Genomic DNA, 16,770 nt, shown 5'->3' with positions numbered 1-16,770 from the left:
TGATAATGGACACCTCGTCGGGCATCATCTCTTACTTAATGTTGCACTATTTCTAATGTGAAGAAAATTTTATTTTGTTTCTGTGTTCTGTTCTGACTTGAGACTGTAATTCAAGCTACCTCATAGAAGTTTACAATACACTGCACTGCATGCATGCACAATTGGGCATAAGTGGTACATGTTAATATAAGAGCCATTGGTAAAAAAAAAATAAAAATAAAAATAAGGGACATCCTCGATCTTATTCTTTGCTCTTAGTTCATTTCATAATGTTTTAGAAGTATCGGATTGGGACTCGGTATCAGCAGATACTCAAAATCAAATGACTCGGACTCGGGGGGCAAAAAAACGTGATCAGGACATTCCTACAATAAATAAGATCAAACAATAAACTAGGATGAAAACATGTGAGCTTCTAATTCTAATCTTCGAGTGGTGTGAATTTCCATCATTATTCCCCCATTTCAAATGTGACTACCCAAACTGTGCTTTCTGTGTCATTTATTAAAACTACTGTGGCACCACCCTGCATACTGAGAGAGAAACTGCCCTTCTGTTGCTAAGTGAGCCTGACCCACACTGCCCATATGTACCAGACCAGCTCAGCTGTTCTCAAGATCAGTCTTGTGGCTTGATAGTCCCCAACTACCATATCACTCTGCAGCCAAGGTACACAGAAATTACTTGGAGCAAAGATACAGTGAGTTTTTCCAAATTTAAAAGTTTATAATACGCTTTTGTATTTTTAATCAGTGATATTTTCCGTCTGCTCTTTGTGGGCTGATGGATATGACTCAGTCTCAGTCACAATTCATCATGGCTTCCTCTGAGGCACTTACTTTTCTTGCCTATCCTCAAACAAACTCAAAATATTACTGTTGACTGTGTTGGGAACAAGTAATGCTGGAATTATGGTTCTCCAGAGTCACGCGTAAAGATCCCTGTGGACCTACGCAGAGAGGGGCTTTATGGGTAACCACAGATCACTGAGGAGCTGATGTGCACGTCTCAACAACATGTTACACAGATCTGTGCATCAAGCAAGTTGATTGTTTGATTCTACTCCTGTCAATAGTTGGGTTTGAAAAAGAGAGATAGAAGCAAACGTGAACATACAGGTAGAAAAAAAACTCCCACAAACATATCTTAGTTACCCACGAACACATTTTCACGGACTGACAAAAGTCACTCAGTGTCAGAGACATTTCACTGCAGATGTGGCTCCATAATGCCTGTTCTGTCATGCTTAGTGGAACTGAAGCAAGTAATATTTCAAAGATTTGTACCAAAAGTGTGAAAATGTGATGTATTGGAGGAAGAAGGAAGTGTGCCAGCTTCAGCTCCCTTCAAGCTGTAATTATCGGGACACAATTTTATTCAGAGCTTGACATTTAAATTTTAGTTATGTCACTGACCACCTACACAAACAAACATTTAGGGTCTATGAGTTGGCAGGTATGTACTAATAATACAAGTCCAGCGGCTGTAGCATCAATAGCTGCAGCGGCAGTTGTTTGTCAAGTGGCACTTTTATAAGCAATGCTTACTTGCAGTAAGCCACCAATTTGAGTTTAAAAGTGTTTTCAACATTAGTTGCATTTACATGGACTCTTTTATTTCACTAATAATCAGAATAATAACCCAGTCAGAATAAAAATGCCTCATGTAACATCTCATTTGGAAGAGACTGGCCCTATCTGCCCCAATCAGAAGGAATTTTCAATCTGGTGGAGAGGGGTGGTGTAAACCTTTGAAAATCTGTTCAATTGCAAAAAAAAAAAATTCTCATTAGTTCACCCCCTTTGCCACTTTTCGCACTTCATATTGGATTAAAATGGTTGTGTCCATGACAGCTGCAGTTCCTCCCTGACACTCAGCTGGCTCCTTGTTGTCTCTCCACTCCTGCTCTCTCTTGTCGGACGTCTTCATAATAACCAGAGGACTACTTGGGTTACATCTGATTAGCAGGTATTAAAATAAGCTGGTTGTCAGTATTGTGAAATAAGGAGCTTTTGAAGACAAGAATGCAGCTGTTAACAAACTTCCTTCTTTATTTCTGCCACTCTCAGAAATACTCTTTGGGATTAATTGCACTGTTTTATGTGGGTGTGTGGTGTGGTGTAATTGTAGCTTTGATATTAACCTAGCCCCACTTCTTGGCTAGCCTCTGTTCCACTAACTACTGTCCAACAAAGTATTTTTGCATGGTAGAAACACATGAAACATACTGAGCTTTTCTATCGCTACAATAATTTGTTGATGATCGGACTGAGCTTTGACCATGCGAAGCCCTGCTTTAGCAAATCTGTTTACAGATCAGTAAACATCCCAACTGACAACAAAATATTTGACATGAAATGATGAAAACATTTTTAATTGTTGACCATTTAAGTAAAATATGCCCACAGTTCACAGTTGACTTGTCAGCTAGCAAGGTAACACACAAGATGCTAGTTTTGGAAACCTGGCCATCACATTTGCTGCATGCAAGTTTTTTTTGTGGCAGGAAGAGTTAAACCAATCTGAGTTACCAAGTGTGGCCCTAAACTAGGCTCAGAGGGTTTTTTGTTCATATATCAGTGACATGTGTTGCCTAATCTCACCACAACTGATATCCCACCCACACAAGTAATTTTCAGAATCAACATGAGGGAAAAAAATACCTGCAAACATTCACTAGCAACACCTTTTCAAGCATATGGACATATTTTACAAAGCAGAAACATTTCATTGGGGTTATCTAGGGTGATTAATCCCTTCCTCATTTGCTCTGTCTCTCCTTTTCTGTCAATTACTCTTTGGCTTTTTTCAGAGCCAGGAGATAAATCTCAGACTTGCAGTACACCCAGGAGTGTAGAGTCAAGTTGTGTGTTCTCAAGGGATAAGGCCTATTTCACATCACAGACCATCATTAGTGGAGTCTGCAAGGGCAGGACTGAGTTGGCTGAAGTCAAATGGATTTACATGGGCATGGTGACAGGTGAAAAGGAATCCCTGGCCAATCGTCTAAGTTACAGCAAGAATCTTCCCACTCCTAATTAATCTTGTATTTGCTGGGAAAATTCTTGTAATTAGTTTAGCTGTCAATCATAGGTCAGGACAGATGGCCAGGAGTGTGTGTGTGTGTGTGTGTGCGCGTGTGTGTGTGTGTGTGTGCGCGTGTGTGTGTGTGTCCTGTGCTAGAACAGAGAATATGGTGTAGAGATAGTCAGATGTGGTCTGGCAATATGAGTCTAGAAAATGTTAATAAAAAGTTATAGGCACTGCGAGTATCTTTCCCGTCTCTGTGTCTCTGAGTTTCTCACTTCCTGGTGAGCTTCTCCTCTAGTTTAGCACCTGTTTCACAACATTACCTATCTTGTTTTCTTTTTCAAAACACTTTTAAAGACTGCAGCTTCCTTGAGTTAATGACATTCATAGGAACATTCTCTAAGCCTCATATCGCTGTTGAATGCTGACAGAATTATCAAAACGATAAGGTGTGTAGAGGTGTGGAGATGTCCCAAGTGAAACCTAATATCGGGCTGATCTTGGCATTTTTTCAAGCATCAGTATTGGTTAAAATAAACCTGATCAAAAGCAGATCCCCCCCCCCTTTTTTTTTTACTCAAGGCTGCTGTGTTTTGTGCACCTCTGAAATAAGTTATACCTTATCACATTTTCAGGTCGTAGCATGAGTGTGTCCTGGGCAGCTGTGTTATTAAGGTACAAGTATAAGTATTGTGTTATCAGCACATACCTAATATCAAAGGATTCAGGTTGGGATCTGGGACAAAAAAAATTGATCTGGATACCCCTTGTGTGCACTAGACTAGATGATCGATTATATAAAGCACAGCAGACTATTGCATTCAGTTCTCTAAACCTCCTCTGCGCGCCTTGAATGGGACACTGTTAACATCCTGTTGTTGATAATTCTGTACCTGCCAGTAAAATGTCATAACTTGTTCACTTTGGTATCAGAAACTTGTTTTAGAAACTAGTTTTCCTCTTGTATTTATTTCTAGTTCATGAGGAGCAACCAAACGCATCAATGCATTTTTCTCTTTTTTTTTTTTTTTTTTTTTTTTTTTCAAGCTGGTCTTCTCCTTTAAGGCGGAGCAGGTGCAGCTAAGCCTCAGGTCTTCTGGAGGACGCACCTCTCATCCTTTCTGCTCATCAGTTTGGATGCAGCATCTCTGTCCCCTCCTCACACTTACAAACCGCTTTGATTCACTTAGACCTCATTCTCACTCTCCCCTGTAGGCGGGCTGCCCCCTCAGCTGAATTCTCAGTGGACCGGAACCGTCACATCATGTCCTTCCTGACCATGTTGGGGCCTAGTCCAGATTGGAATGTGGGTCTGTCTGCTGAGGACTTGTGTACCAAGGAGTGTGGTTGGGCTCAGAGGGTGGTCCAGGACCTGATCCCCTGGGATGCGGGCACTGACAGTGGGGTCACATATGAGGTCAGTAACATTCAAACATTTTGATATTAATGACTGAAAAAATTGTATTCATTATTTATTAATTCACAGTACTTGTGGTGAAGAAAGTAAACACTCTGAAATATCCTTTTACAGTGAGATATATTGTATATGTATACTAATGCTGTAGTATAACTGTAGCATTAGCGTCATTGGATGGGCCTAGAGAACTTGAAAGTGCCCTGGTTTAAACTCTTTTTGATCAAATTTACTGAAATGGAGATTTTACACATGACTAAATAACCATCTCTTCAACTGTATTAAATAAATAACTTTAAAATTTACCAGTCATCATTATTTTAATTAAAAACATAGCTACAACCCCACAGTCCCATTGAGATCCGAGCCTTTTGCAAACTGTTGTTCTCTGCACCTTTTACCCCCTGAATAACCCTCCCTCTCAAATTATGACCAGCTGGGTCTTACTTTCACACTCGCATTGTGACCTTGTCAGGACGCCGCCCTCCTCTTCTTCATCTGCTCGTCTGCTCGCATTCACGACTGCTCCTTCTTTCACCTCTTCACATGCTGCCAGCGTGCAACGATTCAGGTGTCATCACCCATCCAATTCTCCTTTAACAGCCTTCAACGTGTTCCCCTCCTGCCCTCAGCCTCAAGTGCTGTCTGCTGCTCGCTCCATGTTTCCAGTCAGCACCAACAGATTAGGTTGTGTGTGTGCATGTTTGACCAAAGTCGATGACGCCATGTGTGAAACCTTTGGCTGATCCCTCGTAGCACACAGATGAACCCACTGAACTGTGCTGTCTTGGTTGTTTTGGCCAGCCCCAGGAATAATTTCAGTCCCTCTCTTCCTCTCTCTTATTTTCCGTCTCATATTTTTTCAGCTTGGCCTCAGTACGTTAATTTTTGGGCTGCTCCGAAATCCTTAACAGCAGCCAAAAGGAAAACATCTAATTGTAATAATAACTTTATTTATACAGCCCTTTTCAAAGCAAAGTTACAAAATGCTTTACATGATTGAACCAGGGTTAAAATATTGCAGGACTAAGGCAGAGAAAATCAGGCACTTAAAATAATACAAATAAAGTAATACGGTTTGATTCCAACCCAGAGCAAATTTACAATAGGAATAAAACCCCAACAATAAAGATAGATAATAATAAGACACGTTGGCGATAGAACAGTGTGCTAGAATTCATGAAACACTTCTCTGTGAAACGTTTTGTGAACTGAAAGTGCAGAATTTAATTAATGCACTGCAGGGATATGAGGTGTGGGGTGAAAGGGACGGCCGTTCTAGAAACAACAAAAAGTTAGTTGTTATAGTTTGACTTGTTGATTTGGCCCATTTATCAAGATGGTCGGTAGCTAGTGCTGCAGCAGTAGCCATGACACACAGTTCACGGAGGAAATTCAGGACCTTTAACGCCCTCGACGTCTAATTGCTGCAATTAGGGTCAAAAATCGTACTTATCAGATTCATTAATCTGACCACAGACATGATACACATCTCTTTAGATTCAGGGTGAGTTCGCCAGGGATGTCCATTCAGTATAAATGTCTATAAATCTGCTTAAAAATTGTAAAAAAAGATGCTCCTTATACTTTCTGAACCTACTTGAGAATAATCACATTTAAAAGTTTTCTTCAGGATCAAAGTAATCCAATGCTAGTTGTCTGTAACACCTGGTAAACAGTAATCTGAATCTCAAATGCATGATTCTTCAGTCGCAGACTCACCTGATCTCACCTTGGCCCATTTAAAAGAAAAAGAAAAAAAAAGTCTCCATCTCTCATTCTCTTATTATCCTAAATGCAGCACTTGAAGCAATTCAGCACATTTCTTGATTCCTGCAATTGTTGGGTTGGGTCCACATGCTTAAATGCACTTATTTCAAGCCGCTTTTGATAAAATGACTCTCACAAGTTTTGCAGTGCTAAAATATCAAAGATGTAGGTGTTAAATGCCAACAAAATAGGTATTTCCATAACTTTGTGAGAATTACAACTTGCTCAAACTCAACCATACAGCTGCGAATAAGCACAGAACACACAAGTATCATGTTTAAGCTTTTCGGAGAGATCAATGAAAAAAACCCTCGGTCCAAAAATACATAGTGCAGCAGAGGAACAGAGGCTATTCTGGACGTGGGGTTGGACTTTGGCTCTGTGCTTGTTAAAGACACAGGCATGTAACAGAATAATGAGATCCGTCCTTTGTGCCATTAGTTTTACTGTATCTTTTAATTAGTGGCCACTCATTACCCTTCTCCCTATCTCTCTCGCTCTCACACACAAACACAAACAGTTCTGCTCTTGTCTCTTTTTTTATGGGTGGTCTCAGTGGGGGGGGTGAAGGATGAGCTGGTCTTCTGCCTCCAGACAGCCTCTGGCGGTGATGCTTCTATCAACCCCATGCTGGCAGACCTTTACTGTTGACTAATAAGAGCATCTCCCATATAAACTGCATCGCCCCTCCACAGCTGCTCTACAAACTTTGTGGCTTGTCCTTTGTGCGACTTGTGCTTTGTGTAACTTTGACTGACTTTGTGCTCATTGTACTTGCACAAATGTATTTTTCAAACAAATCCTGCCAGTGTGTTATTTTTGAAATCCTAAAGATCTATGGCTTTGTGTTTTTCGTCTTCTGTCTTTCTGTGTTCTTCTTTAAGTCTCCCAACAAGCCCACTATACCCCAGGACAAGATCCGTCCCCTGACCAGTCTGGATCATCCACAGAGCCCTTTCTATGACCCTGAAGGGGGCGCCATCACTCCTGTGGCCAGGGTGCTGGTTGAGCGCATCGCCAGAAAGGTCTGTTTTCACACCAGTCAGCTCTTGCTGCAAATATAGATACTAGGTAGCTTTTGTAGGATAATGATCATAATGCAGGCAATTGCATAATAGTAGCATATTTTAACAGATAAAGCCACGCATTCCGACTTAATTTGAGAATCATAATGATATAATAACAAGGCTTGAATTACATTTAAATATCACTGCACAGGGCAGTACAGTGACCCAGTGATTAACCAAGGACGAGTTGGGCTGTTCGGCTTGCTTCTCTGCAAGTTATTTTCTCTTCACAGGCACTGACAGCCTTGCTTTATATCTATTTTGAGAGTGATCCTCTAGTATTTCCACCTCCGTGCTACACTGATAAATCAGCCAAATTAGATTGACATGAAAGTAGAACTGTAATCTTTTAATATCTGCCATCATTGTGGTGCATAGATGCCTTGGAAAGCTTCAGAAGCAGAGACAGAGAGGAAGGGAGAGAGACCTTTTCTTTTTCTTTATCGCTGCTGAGAAGGTACGATAATGAGTTCAGTCCTGGCCATCAATACAGCCATTGATCAGCCTTAGATGTACTTCTTGTGTTTGCGTTGTACAGGTTGGGAGTAGAGTTTCACAAGGTGACAAAAATCATTGGTACACCTGTCAACAAGTTTGCTGCTTTCCAAATTGAACAAAAATGAAATATAGGCTTTCAAAAATGTGATTTGTGTCACACAATGTCAGTTGTTAGGAGTAGCAGTAGTAGTAACAGTAAGTAATGTGCAGTTCAGTTTCAAGTACACGAAACAGCTCTACTTCCAAGTAGGCCAGATATAATTTAAAAACAATGGAAATGTGATATTTCTTCAGCCTGTATGTGAATGATGGGACTTCATAGCACTATGTAAGGGAAATATTTTGACCAGTCACCACTGCTGTCTGTAACACTGCCAGTGAACATATAAGAAGTGAACAACAAGAACAAAGAATATATATATAAGAAGCTGAAACACAGTCCCTCGCATCTCTCGCTGCAAACCAGAAAGGGATGAAGGGTTAGCAGTCCTTCAGTGGCATCTAGAGGCAGATGTGGGGATTTTGCTTTATGGCTTTACCACAACCAATTACCACTTATTTACTCAAACAGCGAACACACAGGTATACAGTCTGAGTTTACACTTGCAGAGAACATTCATTTTATGCAGCATATCTTCTGCCTGTGTGCTGCCTGGATACCAGAGTTAAGAGAACTTATGCTTCCTTCCCATTAACCGGCTGTCACTCTTTACTTGATAGCTATCAGAAACAAACAAAAGGGTTTAGAGCGCAAACAGAGACGCATAGCAAGAGTGCATGTACAGCATGATAGAATATGTCACAACACTACTGTGCGTCTGCAGGGGGAACAGTGCAACATTGTGCCAGACAACGTGGATGACATTGTGGCAGATATTGCCCAGGAGGAGAAAGAGGAAGGTCTGGACCCTGCTCCTGTTTTTCCTCACTTGCTTTTACACAAAATTAAAAGCATACTTACAGTGGTAGGCTGTTATTGCATCTATTCTTCCTTTACCATCCTCCAGATGATACTCCTGAGACCTGTATCTACTCCAACTGGTCTCCGTGGTCCGCCTGCAGCTCAGCGACTTGTGAAAAAGGCAAGCGGATGAGGCAGAGGATGCTAAAGGCCCAGCTGGACCTCAGTGTGCCCTGTCCACACACCCAGGATTTTGAGCCTTGCATGGGGCCTGGGTGCAGTGACGAGGGTGAGTATCTGTCTAAAGAAAAAACTAAAAAAAAACAAAAACGTATGTAGACGATGATGTAAAAATATGAATTCACTCTTTAAAGGTTCAGCATCTACGCATTTATGACAATTATTAATCTGTGTTCATTTTACTTTAAATTTTAGGATTATTGCTTCCATTAATGTTTTGACACTTAAAGAAGCAAGGGCATGTTTTTCTTAAAAAACAGTTTTATTGTTGTAGGCCATCAATAATACCCAAGGCGCCATTCTACAGCAGCAATTAAGTGAGAGCGGAGGCAACGAGAGCACTTTGTTTATACAGCAGGCTTTTAAATTTCACAGCAAGTCAAGTTAAATTGCATGAGGTCATTAAATATATTTTGTAAGATTTTGAAAGTAATTCACCAAAGAAATGATGCCTGCTGCTTGCTCGGGGTTTTGTTTTACTTTATGATCATTTTTGCTCCAGAGGGAGCAGGTCGGGTGTTGATCAGTCAGTCTTTCACTCTTTTGGTCTAAAATAATGACTTGACCTTTCACCAAGCACCACCATCAAATGAAAGTTCCCTTTGGCCAAGGTTGATCAGGAAGTTGAATGTGGCTGTCAGGGCCTTTAATTACTGTTTTAATGGAAGACTTATTGTGCTTTTAGACATTAATTATTTGTGTCACGTCTTACACTTTAAACGCTGAATATGCAGAAATTTCAAGACCCTTGCTTATAATGATATGGTAGACTTTATTTATTTAGCACTTTTTAAAAACTAAGTTACATAGTGCTTTATGTGGGGAAAAAAGATCAAAACACTTCAGCACCACTGTTAAATAAAATCTTCATAAAATGAATATGTATAATATGCCACAATAAAATAAGAGAGTGGAATAAACTCAATAAAAGTGTTTGAATCAGCCAGAAAATTACCCCGGCCATAAACTCTCTCACTCCTTCACAGATTATTCCAATTAAATGTGCTGAGAAAATCCTCCTGTTGGTGCCATAACACATGCACACTGCCCTTCTGCTTCAGTGTAGCCTGGCTGGCTGCCTACACACATCAACAGCACGGAAATAGCATCTTGGAGAGACTACTGTATGTACAAGATGGGCTGTAAATCCCACATGGTTCATCGGACGTGGATGTAAACACCCTGAAATTTAAGCTGAAAGTTTTAACTTCACAATCACGGTTTCTTTTCCAATCTAGTGAGCAGGAGCACAGATTCAATACAACAAAAAAATGTCACAGTCTTAATATCAACCTTCTGCCACTTTGCCTCCATACACAAGCTCATGGACAGTGTGTCCCAATCCCAGAGTTATGAGGTTCATATCAGTCATTACTGGCCTTTATTAGTCATTTTTATATGTGAAAACCTTTTCACAGCAGAGACTATCAGGACAATGGGGTGACAGAGGGACAGGGTGTAGGGACAGGTAGGGGACAACATGACTAATATCTGAATCCCATCACAATCTGATGTGTCATGACAGCAGTCGTGGTTTAAAAGGTGTGTGTTGACATTCACAGTGTTCATCCTGTCAGTGTGTACTGGTATTTCGGATAGACAGCTGCTGTGTGTAGTGCACATATGTCATCTTTGGATTATTGTGAGCAACTGTTGTTGGGATCTTTTAATATTAATAATATTAATATTAGTGGACATGGACCTCAACAAACGTATGCATTACTGCATCTTTTACACTGGGTTTATAAAAATAGGATAGTATAAAGTCGCCATGCTTGAGCCAACAATCTTTCATTTCCTCCTCTCGATATAAAGCATGTATACAGTGTCAAACTACTGAGCCCTGTGTGGCTATTGGTGATATTAGAAGCTTCTTGCATGACTAGTTTATTCTAACTTAAATACATTATACTTTGATCCATTTTTTTTACATTATTATTAGTTAAATAGTACTTTTTATACAAACAAATGTAGCTCATAGTGATTTACACTGAGAGAAAATAACAATTAGAGCAACATTGAACTTAAACAGACATTAATATACATGTGCCTATATTTCACCTCTATGTAAAAAGGAAATATACATTTTTTCATCCAGCAAATTAATTATAAAGGCAGTAGAATATCAGTGTTATTGCATGGTGAGGTTTTTTAGCAGTTACTTGAAAGCCTGGTTTTCTGTCCTTAGATCTAGAGGGAGAGTGTTCCCAGAAGCAGCTTCACTGTCTTCTCTGTTTTGTCTGTCCCTTTGTACTACGGCGAGCAGCAGAGAGAAAGATCGGATGGTTCTGTCAGGGACTCATCTGCAGGAGCATATAAGCATTATACTCAAGGGGCAAGTCCGTGAATAGATTTATAGATAGAAGTAAACGGATCTATCTGAAAACTGGAAGATAGTGCAAGGACCATTTTCTTTGGTCCAGGTTAACTGTCGGTGGCATTTTGTACAAACTTTGATGGATTTATAGACATTTTGCAGCCACCTGAGAGTAATGTACTGCACTAATTATGCCTGTGTGTAATGAAGGCATGCACAAGCTTCTATCTATGTCATTTTTTAATGTTCAGAAATGACAGTATGCTATTCCTTATTGGCAACCAGAAAGGTCAGACACAATGATACACACAATAGCACCGTAATTTCTTTGCGGCACTTTAATTTGCTGAGATAGCATATCTAATGGCCCTCACATACTTTACTTAAAGGACCACTGTGTAAGATTTAGGTGCATCTGCTCGTAGAATATGGCAGAAATATAATATTCAAAAGTATGCCTTCATCAGTGTATAATATGGTGGCCGTCCATCTGGAGAAACATGCTGCAGTGTCAGAAACGATGCCAATTCAAAAACACATAGAGAAATCCAAAGCAAATACAAAAATGGAAATACATGCTGCAGAATGCCATGCCATCTCTCTCTCTCTCTCTCTCTCTCTCTCTCTCTCTCTCTCTCTCTCTCTCTCTCTCTCTCTCTCTCTCTCTCTCTCTCTCTCTCTCTCTCTCTCTAACTTAGTGCTGTCCCTACAGGACACTAGAGAACTTCTATTGTGTTGACTGGACATGCAGAATTTTTCTATTCTATTTGTTTTCAGAGTTTGTGTGTTTCACATGCTTGGAAGGGGACGTTGAAACAGGGGTGTTCAGTTGCTTGTTATCTGCAAACTCACCACTAGATGCCTCTAAATCCTGCATGCTGGCCCTTCAAGTAAAAGTAGCAATAGTACACTGAAAATACTCCACTACAAGTGAAAGTCCTGCTTTCAAAACTACTTAACTACTTTTGTGTATTATTACATTACACCTCATTAGGGAATATTTCCTCCTTGTGCTTCTTGATCAAAAACTAGAATCTCTGTTTTCAGTTCAGTCACCAATGATTTATTGAGCATAACTTAAAGTTTCTTTGGACAGATTCACTTTAATGCTCCTGGGTATCAGCTTAAATAAACATTTAAACACACATATCACATCATGTATCTCTTGCTTTCCTGTTCAAACGTTTGGGGCTCAGTATGGGCATTTCAGTTAACGCAAGTAAAATCAATAATGAAGCAGCAGTGTCTTGTGTTGTAGGGTCCTGTGGCAATAAAACAAACATGGCACACACAATGGAGGTAACAGAGGGAGTATGAGAGAGAGTTACTGTTGCAGCTGTTTAACATTACATGTGCACTTGAACAGCTGTAACGGTGAAACATGTATGTCACAAGAATATATAGAAATATATATATTCCACATGAAAGCAAGCACCTCCATCCCTCTGATACCAACCTCCTATCTCCACCACTCAGGACCAAGCACCAGACTTCGGGTGGCAGACCTTCTTCATAGCTGCCTCATTCCTTCAGAACTCCCTCCCCAAACTCCCCAAGACTGCACTGATGTGTTCAAACTCACCTTTTCAGAACTGCTTTAATGTGGGGTTAATGTTGTGTGTTACAAATGTGTTGTTTTCTATGATCATTTTAACTTATGTAAAGTGTCTTTGGGAGTGTCATGACACATGCTCTGTAAATAAAAGACATTATTATTTGTTGTTATTAGACACAATTTACAGCAAGAGATCACAGCATTCAGTTGCCAAAATCACTGACCCCCCTCGAAGCTTGCTTATATCTTCCTCTTTGTCCTCTGACTCTTCAGATGCTTCCACCTGTATGATGTCAGAGTGGATCACCTGGTCTCCATGTAGTGTGTCCTGCGGGATGGGCTCACGTTCTCGGGAGCGTTATGTGAAGCAGTTCCCTGATGATGGCTCAGTCTGCACCCTGCCCACAGAAGAGACCGAAAACTGTTTGGTCAATGAAGAATGCTGTGAGTTTTCCCTTTTCCTTTAACGTCATTGAGTCACACTGTATGTTTACTTTGTCTTTTCCTCTTGCCCTTAGCTCCCAGCAGTTGCCTTGTTACAGAGTGGGGGGAATGGGATGTGTGCAGTGCCACCTGTGGTCTGGGCATGAAGAGGAGAGAGCGCATGGTGAAGATGCCTCCCGCAGATGGCTCCATTTGTGGGGCAGAGGTGCTAGAGGTGGAGAAGTGCATGATGCCAGAATGTCGTGAGTAGCACCATGACTATCCTGACACCTCCTACACTGCAAATCTGGAGAAAAATTGTCTCGCTAGGCAACTGGGCAAATGGGGCCGGTGGCCAAGCTGTAGATCCATGAAAGTAGCACTGAAGTACAGAAGTAGTTTTCCTGCAATAACTATCTGAACTTTAATCAAAAAGGAAATGAATTCACAACAACTCAAACTTTTGAATCACCTTTTGTCTCTTCTTGATTAAATTGCTAGTTGCCGTTGTCCTGCTCCTATTGTTGTCTTTTTAAAAGTTGATTTGATCAGTTGCATGTATGTTTTTGATATTAAAATACAGATGTGTTACTGAGTCACTCCTGTTGTGTGCAGATACAATCCCCTGCATGCTGACTCCATGGTCTGACTGGAGTGACTGCAGCGTGACTTGTGGGAAGGGCTTGAGGACACGACAGCGAATGCTGAAGTCCCCTGTGGAGCTGGGAGAGTGTACGGAGGATTTAGAGCAGGTGGAGAAGTGCATGCTACCAGAGTGTCGTAAGTAATTAATGTCTCGCATACTGTACATTTATGCACATGTATAATTTATAGAAACTGACAATAAATTTGTTTTTGCTATGCAATCTGGTGCCTTGATGCGGTTACATGCAGCTACGACTCGCTGTATTTGCATTTGAGCTGGAATTAAAATCTGTCAAGTGCATTAAATGGCTTGACAGACATGAAGGGTTTTAAATGAGAGGTCTAACATTAGGGAGGGATTATAAAAAATACATTAAACAACATTAAAATAATCAACATTTTTTAGGTTAGTTAGAGCTAAAAGACCCCAGTGAAATGAAGAGACGTGTTTTTAGGTCAGTCAGAAATAGCTACATAGTCTGTCCTGACAAGTTTATCTCCCAAGTGCCATAATTTCTTGACAAACAGACTCAAGGGATCTGTGTCAAAAAGTTTGTCTGCGTTATGTTTTTATGAAAAAAAAAAAAAGAAAAAGATTTTGTTTGATATATTGCTATTTGGTTTTCATATTCAGATACTGGTATTGGCTTCAAAATGCCAGTATCAGTTTGAATGTACTTTTTATTCACCGTCTCTGTTGTTCTCTGTTAAATGATGTAACGGATATTCCGTGATGAGTTGTGTGGTTCAAAAAAACAATGCATGAAGCACAGGCATATTGTCAAGTGATGCACTCTTTAAATAGAAAAATGTGTTGCATCTTTATCCCACTATTTTGACGTAAATGGTACTGGATTACACCAAGAAGCCCGTGTTCCCATAAGGACTGTAATTTATGTATAAATCCATTTTGCTGTTTTAGGTCTTACAGTTATCAATACTGCACTTTGTATGTTTTTTCATGTCAGTGCTTATTAGCTTACTGCAGTGGCGAGGAAGCTACATCAGACCCATGTGGTTATGTGAGAACATATCACACTCTCTAGAAAACCAGACAAGTATTCTCTGTGGTGCCTCTGTATCAAAAATTATAAGATGCACATGGATTCAAATATGATCCATGACTTATAATTCTGTCTCCTCAGCCATAGACTGCATCATGTCAGAGTGGACTGAGTGGTCAGAGTGCAATAAGTCCTGTGGGAAGGGTCACACGATCAGGACACGCATGGTGAAGCTGGAGCCTCAATTTGGAGGAGACCCCTGCTCTGAAACCATCCAGAGGAAGAAGTGTAAGATCAGGAAGTGCAACCGAGGACAAGCCAACAGCGACGAGAAGAAACGACGCAAGGAACAGCGTGAAAAGAGGAGGAGCAAACAGGGCAGAGCTGAGGTCACCACCGAGCATCCAGGTTTGGTGTCCCACCTCGTCACATTCAAAACTACGACACCACACATTATCCTGACAGTCTCTCTCTTCTCTTTCTCTTGATTTCCATCTTCTAGGGTGTAAAATGAGACCGTGGTCGAGTTGGACAGAATGTACCAAGCTGTGCGGTGGAGGTATTCAAGAGCGGCTCATGACAGTGAAGCAGAGGTTTAAGACTGCCCAGCTGTCCAGCTGCAAGGACAGGAAGGAGATCAGGGCCTGTAACGTGCACCCATGCTAGGAAGGAGTAGGGGAGCTGGAGCTGGTGTGGAAGGGAGGGAAGAATGACAGTGGGTCTGAGAGCAGGACAGGGCAAGGCACACTGTCGCACAACGATACAATGCACTCCGTTTAGGGCTGAAACAGCACATACTTGAATCTGTATTGGTTAAATCCAGAGCTCAGGTCAGTTGTCACCAAGAGAGGATGAACTTAAAGATCTCACTGGAAAACTCTGGATTTAAACTATGCCGATTCTTCTGTGCTTTCAAACTAGCTCTGACACACATACAACTCTTCTGCAAGGTTACTGTAAACTTGTTGTGGTATGATATATCTTGAAAATATAATTATGAAATCTAAATTGATTTAATAATAAGATAAAGAACCATTATATCTTGTGGTATCCTTCAGTAGTACAGTATATTCCAGACTTTAAAGCACAGGTGCCCAGCCATTCCAGTGTTTTATATGCCTTCAATTGTTCAGTTGTTTCTAGGACACAAAATGCCCAGTTGACTTTTTACCCAGCTGTATTGTTGTACATGTAGATGCACCACAATTGAGATCTATATGATTTTCAGCATTATTAGAAGATTTTGTTATTTTTTTGCTGTGGAATTTTTGATAAGAATGTGTCCCAAGATTCTTACCAAAGTCTCGTGTAGATGTTTTCTAGATCTTTTCCCCTTCTTTCCTTTATCTCTGTTCCTCTAACATATTAATATTTTGGAATAATATCACCTTTACAATAAAAGTAAATGTGACAACTTGTCACCTGGATCTGTCTTTTTATTTCGAGGATAAAGGTGTGATGGAGGTATTCCATGTTGTGCACTTCTGTGGCCATTAGGTGGCGATAAGTAGCTTAAAACCTTTGCCTTCAATTAGGGAGCTGCTCTTTCCTCAGGCTGCTTGTTCTAATGTCATGCTGTACCAGCTGACTTGTCCCTTAGCCCCCTCAAGACATATAATGGCCACAAGGGGGCAGTCTGATGCAAGAAAGGTTACAGAGGGGTGTTTTATTAATTTTTGTATTGTAATTTGGTACACAAGTAATACTTGAAAACTGCCTGAAGCTGAAAATATGCAGCATTTTATAATTCATACAGTATCAAACTGAACAACTTATATTTAAAAGCCAAATAATTTGACAGTAAAGGCCTTCCAGACAGAAATTGAAGAGGACTCAAAGATTTTTGCTACTTTACAGAGGGTGTACTCTCACTTTAAAGGAACATGGAGGCTGGTGTGCAGCCAGT

The 16,770-nt window shown here is 40.5% G+C and overlaps 1 protein-coding gene across 1 annotated transcript in view; it reads left to right on the top strand.

Moving 5' to 3' along the window:
- spon1a (spondin 1a) overlaps nucleotides 1–16,288 on the top strand; it is a 66,309-nt gene extending 50,021 nt beyond the window's left edge. Inside the window, exons 8-16 of the mRNA XM_070967790.1 lie at nucleotides 4,246–4,447; nucleotides 7,099–7,239; nucleotides 8,604–8,679; nucleotides 8,787–8,969; nucleotides 13,066–13,236; nucleotides 13,311–13,478; nucleotides 13,831–13,995; nucleotides 15,006–15,272; nucleotides 15,367–16,288. Of these exons, the coding sequence (XP_070823891.1) occupies nucleotides 4,246–4,447; nucleotides 7,099–7,239; nucleotides 8,604–8,679; nucleotides 8,787–8,969; nucleotides 13,066–13,236; nucleotides 13,311–13,478; nucleotides 13,831–13,995; nucleotides 15,006–15,272; nucleotides 15,367–15,530 (1,537 nt within the window). The 3' untranslated portion in view covers nucleotides 15,531–16,288. The remainder of the gene's footprint in view (nucleotides 1–4,245; nucleotides 4,448–7,098; nucleotides 7,240–8,603; nucleotides 8,680–8,786; nucleotides 8,970–13,065; nucleotides 13,237–13,310; nucleotides 13,479–13,830; nucleotides 13,996–15,005; nucleotides 15,273–15,366) is intronic.
- Nucleotides 16,289–16,770: the final 482 nt, after the last annotated feature.

Source organism: Chaetodon trifascialis, chromosome 1 (genome assembly GCF_039877785.1).
Source record: "Chaetodon trifascialis isolate fChaTrf1 chromosome 1, fChaTrf1.hap1, whole genome shotgun sequence".
Lineage (NCBI taxonomy): Eukaryota > Metazoa > Chordata > Actinopteri > Chaetodontiformes > Chaetodontidae > Chaetodon > Chaetodon trifascialis.
Note: the sequence above shows the minus strand (reverse complement) of the source record. Positions and strands in the feature narration are given on the sequence as shown.